Genomic DNA, 3,450 nt, shown 5'->3' on the forward strand with positions numbered 1-3,450 from the left:
CCCCCCCCCCCCCCCAAAGTGATGGTTGGAGGACATATTATCCCACCAATCTATGTTTATGAACATATCGTCGACGACATAAGTTCTTATCTAGCTAGAAAATCTTCTCAAACGGGAGAAAAAAAAAAATACCATACTCAACCACTCCAACATTCCCTTCAACAACAAAACAACAACATACCCAGTATATTCCCACTAGTGGGGTCTGGGGATGGTAGTGTGTACGCAGACCTTACCCTTACCTTGTGCATATAGAGAGGCTGTTTCGGAAAGACCCTCTCTGACATCCCCTTCGCAATCAGTAATTGTAACATATGTCTCTTAGTGTTTGAATCAATATTCTTGGATAGCTTGTTTAGATGCAAGCACATAAAAAAAAATTGAGCAATAAAGGGACAAAAGTTGATCCATGCTAAGTGTAACACTGGGCTGAGCGAGCATATCTTCTGACATGGCTATTACAGCATTTTATTATTCTGGCTTTTGAGGCCACAAAAGCCAGAATGTCATCTCTATTTACTTTAGCAACAAAGTGAATGTCATGTCTATTTACTTTAGCAACCAACTGACACAATTAAAAGAATTACCTTCACTTCTTCAGGCCACAGAGGTAAATAATTACAGCTATAATAATTTTGGTTTGAAGGGGGCTCCATCTGATAATTTAATACAGATGATGATGATGATGAAATCCCTGATGAGATATTCACCTGCAGTTTCCATAAAATAATTCTAATCAGCATTTCAAATACATCAAAAAATGATTTTAGACACGCTAAGGCAATGATGATATACAGTCAAACCTTTCTATAACAACCTCATTTGTTCCAGATTTTTTTGATTTTTATAGAGACGTGTTTTATAGAGAACATATATTATAACACAACACGGAAATTGGTTCCAAAAGAATCTTGGCTTTTATAGTGCACAGTGGTTATATAGCAATGTTGTTATAGAGAGGTCTGTCTGACTGTATATGTACATCAAAAAGCAAATGATCAATAAGCTTGCTTACCATTGATGAAGAACAAGAAGGTTGTTGGTATTGTTGTGACCTTTGCAGCACACTTGGTAGAGGCAAAATGGGGTTATGCAGTTCATTAGGCAAATTTACATTTGGCCCGAAAACAACACCATTGTGATTTCCCTGTTGGTTTTCTCTTTCAGGACTGTACTCACAACTCCATAATTTAGGGGAATTATCCTTCCCTGAACTCAAAACAGATGACCAATTTAACTCACATCCACTCCTGTTCAATGGTTTTGATGATTGTAAAGTCTTAGGACGAAAACCATCGATAACAGGACCAGATTGATTTGGTCTAAAGACAAAACTTTTCGAAGGTCGTAGATCCATTTTTGATGGTGGTGGTAAAGGGATTGAAGAAGGGTTGATTGTTGGCCTAAAAGTAGGACATTCAACTGCTAGGTTTTTGGACATAGTATTGGTTGAATGCACTGAATTTGGTGTCAAAATTAAATCTTTTTTATGTTGTTCTTCTAACATCCTCTCAAGTTGAGCAACACCAAGTCCTCTTTGTGGGACTTTTTTTTGCTTCAACTTTTTTGAGGCTCTACTACTAACACCACCACCACTACCACTTGAACCACCCCCACCCCCACCCCCACTGATATTACTGTACCTATGAGTATGTTCCTCTATAGCCATTATAGTTCTATGCATCATATATCAAGAAAACTATATATTATATAATACTCAAGTAAAACCTAAAGGGCAAATATTTATAGACTATGTAACCATGTTACTCTTTAAGATACAGATAATCTAAGGGTTTTGAAAGAACCCCAGATGGAAAAAATTCAAGAAAATCAGAAAGAAGCCAAATTTAAAGGGAAAAAAACCCAATTCCCCATTTGTACGTTACATGAAATCTTGTATGTCATCAAGTCAAGATCTCCAACTTAAATAACACCCATAATTCAGCAAAGATTGCAACTTTTTCAATATATATGGAATTTATTTACATAAAATGTACAAAGATTTAGCGTTAAAAGCTATAAAGAGAAGGTTTAAAGGAGAAAAAGGAAGAGTATCTGAAAAGTTCGGATTTTTCTCATAACCAGTTGTTTAAAGTTGTCTGAGAGACAGATCAGATCATTAAAAAGGGAACCAACATTTCAATAAAATTTAAAAGTTTAAATTGCAAATCTAAAGTATCCTATAAAAATGCTATTTCTCACATTTATTCCATCAAATTTATCGCCAAAACTTTCGGTCCACTCCTCATTTTTCCCTTCCTAGACCGACTCTCTAGTACTCTTCTTTCTCCTTTCCTCTTACCCCTCTAATCCACCTCTCTCTCTCTCTCTCTCACACACACACACACTCTCTCTCTCTCTAAGAAATTGCCGCGCTCTAGCTAGGCAAGAATTATAAAATCTTCTTTTATTACCAAGAAATTGAATTATGATCTTAATGGTATGTTCTAAAATAGAAAGTGTAGTATATAATGCCGCGCTCTAACTGGGCAAGTATTAATATATTCACCTTTATTACCAAGAGAGACATTGAATTATTATGATCTTTTAATTAGACGTTCCAAAATAGAAAGAGTGTTGATTATATTGGATAACTAATTAATTCTAACATAAATTTTTGTTTAAAATAATAGGAGTATAGTGTTTGGTTGGTGGTGTAAGATAAAATATTTATTGCATAACTAGATGTTAAATAATCATTTGTTATGATAAGAATTTATGTATCATTTTGTCCCTTGTAGAATTTGAAATAAAAATGCATATTATTAGCAATATATTGATTAAACTATTTAAAGAAAAAAATGCTCTAAAGTGAGTATTCATGTATTACAACTATTATTATTAGTTATTACATAATAACTTTTTTATTATTAATCAACACATGAATAATTATTATGCGATCCAAACAACCCTAAAGTTTTACTTATTTAAGATGTCATAGAATATCAGTTATTTTATTTTCCAAATTATCAAATTGTATTTAGTGTCTAAAGTATCACAAGTATGATATCTTAATTATTTTTTATGAAGTTGGTATCACGGCTAGCTTGTGCATCTCTTGCACCTTCTATTTTTCACCCGTACAAGTACGAATACTAGGTAATTCTGTCCACCAACACTTGGACAAATGGATTTGAATCTAAGAGCTCATGTTACCCCTCCCACTTCATGGACAATATGAAATATTATTCATTGCATAATATCTTGAAAATGATTGATGAACCACATTACTTTTCAAAATTTGTTACTAGCACGTGGTGTCAAAATCAAATGACTAAATATGTAAATATGTGTCATTTGTTACACACATTTTATCACTTAATCAAATTAATTAATGTGTATTATCACTTTAATTTTTAACCGCTAAATTTGTTCATCTCGTACAAAATAATCTAATATCACTATGTTGTGAAGCAAATATAATAGGAGCTGGTACATACTTAAACCAAT

General features: G+C 33.3%; 1 protein-coding gene across 1 annotated transcript in view; it reads right to left on the reverse strand.

Annotated features, from left to right (window-relative positions):
• The window catches only part of LOC109239680, a 3,895-nt gene extending 1,475 nt beyond the window's left edge, over positions 1 to 2,420 (reverse strand). The window contains exons 1-2 of the mRNA XM_019406267.1: positions 1,016 to 2,420; positions 588 to 710 (exon numbers count right to left, since the gene is read on the reverse strand). Coding sequence (XP_019261812.1) covers positions 588 to 710; positions 1,016 to 1,687 — 795 coding nt within the window. The 5' untranslated portion in view covers positions 1,688 to 2,420. The remainder of the gene's footprint in view (positions 1 to 587; positions 711 to 1,015) is intronic.
• Between the last annotated feature and the right edge of the window lie 1,030 nt (positions 2,421 to 3,450).

The sequence above is a fragment of the Nicotiana attenuata genome, unplaced genomic scaffold (genome assembly GCF_001879085.1).
Source record: "Nicotiana attenuata strain UT unplaced genomic scaffold, NIATTr2, whole genome shotgun sequence".
Classification (NCBI taxonomy): domain Eukaryota; kingdom Viridiplantae; phylum Streptophyta; class Magnoliopsida; order Solanales; family Solanaceae; genus Nicotiana; species Nicotiana attenuata.